Consider the following 2,909-nt stretch of genomic DNA (forward strand, 5'->3'; position numbering starts at 1 on the left):
CCACCGGTGGGTTAGTTATGGGTCAGTTCTGACTTGATGGCACACAACAACAGCAACAACATATCCCAATCATGTTATTAGTAGTAAACTGCCTTTTGACAATTTTAAGTTAAAAAAGAAACTGATGTGAAAGAAAATAGTAAGTAAAGCACAGTATCAGCGATATACAGCTAAACGGCAAATGTGGGGATAGCAGTGACCCATTCTAGGTGCTGGTCCCAACATCCACACTCAGAGAAGGGCCTTCCTCAGAGCCAGACCTCATCCTACACTCCTGTGGGCAGCGTGGCTCCCCTGCCTCCTGCTAGGCCATGCCTTCTGTGGCTCATCACTTACCTGGCCCCAGACGAGCTCTCCTAGCCCGATGAAGATGCACCACATCCACTGGTCCAGCTGCAGTGGGGAACAGCTGAACGGCTTCCCCCCAAACTGCACGATCACTATCTGGAGGTTAAAGAGGAAAAGTGGGCGCAGGGACACAGGCGATCAGGTGCTGTGCTGGGCACCTTCCACCCAATACTGGTGAGGGGAGAGCTCGGCTCTACCTGGATGGCAAAGGTGCCTAGGACGATCGTGCAGAAAATGGGGTTCCGGAAAATGCCGTCGAAGACGTTGCGCTCCCCGTGGATCTTGCGTGCGTTGATCTCATTGAAGAGCTGCATCATGACGAAGGTGTTGAAGATGATGGTGTAGTGCTCCGAGGGTGGGGAGTGCAGGGGCGCGTTCCTCCCACTGTCAATCTGGAACATCTTCTCTCCTGCCAAGCCAGAGGACGGGGTGTGCTGGCGGCAGGAGCCTCCCTGTGGGACACTCACATGCTGGCTGGCGTTTGGGCGGGGGGGGGGGGGAAGGGGGAGGGGGAGGACAGATCTGTGCTGTCAGGTGGCTACTGAGCATGGGAGAAAGACCTTGGGGTACCTCTCTCTCAGATGAACCATGGAAATCTAACGAAGGTGTGCAACCAGGTGACAATACTCATAAAAGGTGGCCCTGGCCGGGAGGTTGGGAGTTCAGGAGGGATACCTGGTGGGAAGCCTGGCTTCTGGCTGTTCTGTAACTGAATGTCACTTACTGAGACCTCTCTAGAGAGCCAGGCTGGCTCCAGGCCCTGCATGCAGCACAATGGAACTGGCCCTGCACCCATTTTTTCAGCCAGGTTGAGTGCCTTCCAGTAGGTTCCCTCACCTCTCTGTGCCTTGCTACCCTCATTAGTAATATGGGGTGATGGCTTACTTCACAGAATAGTTAGAAGACTGACACCCCCCCAAACCAAACCCACTGCTTATGAGTCACTTCCTATCCTTAGTGACCGTTCAGTTTCCAAGGCTGTAAGTCAATGAGAGGAGCCTGCCCACCTTTCTCCTATGAAACAGCTTGTGGATCAGAACCACTAACTCTTTGCTTAGCAGCACACCAAGCTACACACTGTGCCATCTGAGAAGTGCATATGAAATCAGCTGATGTTACGTGATTGGTGCCTCTCCAGGGAATGTCTGCAAGTGGCTTCTCTGAGACTCAGGGTCCTCACAGGGCTAGGGTGCCTGCATACTGCTGTGCATATGGACCATGTGTTCAGTGCTGGGAGCTCCCTATCACTCATGACAAGGCACTGGCTTTGCAATCTGTCAGAGGTGGGCTCGAAGGGCTCTGATCTGCACCCTGGCTTGCTGAGTGACCATAATCAAATGACTCTAATTCACTGGGCTTCATCTTCCCCACGCTGGATCAGAGGTACGGTGGGCCTGGAGTGGTGAGGGCAGGGCAAGTACTCACCCACAAAGAGCAAGGTGAAGATGAGGGTGAGCTGGTAGACAGCATGGCCCAGGATGTTCTTCATCATGGTGCGTGAGATGAGGGGCTTATTGCGGCCGTATGGCTTCCGCAGGAGTAGGGTCTCTGTGGGAGGCTCGGTGGCCAGGGCCAGGGAGGCAAACGTGTCCATGATGAGGTTCACCCAGAGCATCTGCACAGCCTTCAGAGGCGAGTCCTGTGCACAGAGGAGCATGAAGGCTGTCACACGGGAGCCGGCCTATCTGCTGTCATACAAAGGTCTGGCTCTGTCCAGCAAGCTGGAGCCCAGCCCTTCAGCTGACCTGTTCCTTGGTCCTGAGCAGGCATGGATCAGGATCACTGAGGCCATCTCTGTACAATAGTCTGGACTCGGCCTGTCTTCTCTCCCAAGGAGAAAACTTAGTCCTCTGGGCCTGATGGCCATCGGCAGATATAGCCACATCCCTGCCTTATTCTGTCTTCTTCTCTGGCCTCTGTGCATGTAGATGTGGATGGACTTTCCTCTTTGCTGAGGCCAAGCCCCTGTCCTCCTCTACCCCGACCTTACCAGTGAGTCGTGCCTTCCACCCCTTGCCTTTTGATTCCTTTCCTCCAAACCTCTCGATCCTATAAATCAATTCCCATAACTCTGTCCTCTTTCTACTACTAGATTTCTCTTCTACTTTATCATCCTGCCTTACCTTAAGAAATTGTGTATATTTGTGTTAGAAAAAAGAAAGTGTTTTCATGGTAGACAGTGTTGGCAAGCAAGGAAGGACAGATAGAACTCGCTGATGGCCTAAGTTCCCCAAGGTGACTGCTGCCAGCTCTGGAGTGCAGCCGCCTGCACCTTTGGTGGGCTCAGGTGGGGATGGTATAACCCATACTGCCTTATTATACATGATCTCATTAAGGATCTGAACTTCTGAAATGACTTGAACTTGCTCATCCCTTGCCTTACTCACATCCCTGCATGCCCTGTTCAAAGCAGCCTGGCTCTGGCCCCTGTTGTGAATATTGTAGACCCAGAACCGACCCATGAAAAGACAAGGAAAAATGGGGTTGCCTTTATAGTAAAAAAAGTAATTTCTAGATCCATCTTGAAGTACAACACCGTGAGTGACAGGATTATATCCATA

The 2,909-nt window shown here is 52.2% G+C and overlaps 1 protein-coding gene across 1 annotated transcript in view; it reads right to left on the minus strand.

Annotated features, from left to right (window-relative positions):
* Positions 1-2,909, minus strand: part of ATP2B2 (ATPase, Ca++ transporting, plasma membrane 2) — a 257,365-nt gene that overhangs the window by 28,690 nt on the left and 225,766 nt on the right. The window contains exons 14-16 of the mRNA XM_006900551.1: positions 1,774-1,987; positions 546-757; positions 337-444 (exon numbers count right to left, since the gene is read on the minus strand). Of these exons, the coding sequence (XP_006900613.1) occupies positions 337-444; positions 546-757; positions 1,774-1,987 (534 nt within the window). The remainder of the gene's footprint in view (positions 1-336; positions 445-545; positions 758-1,773; positions 1,988-2,909) is intronic.

This window comes from Elephantulus edwardii, unplaced genomic scaffold, assembly GCF_000299155.1.
Source record: "Elephantulus edwardii isolate Elephantulus edwardi_28Jun2011 unplaced genomic scaffold, EleEdw1.0 scaffold00288, whole genome shotgun sequence".
Taxonomy (NCBI): domain Eukaryota; kingdom Metazoa; phylum Chordata; class Mammalia; order Macroscelidea; family Macroscelididae; genus Elephantulus; species Elephantulus edwardii.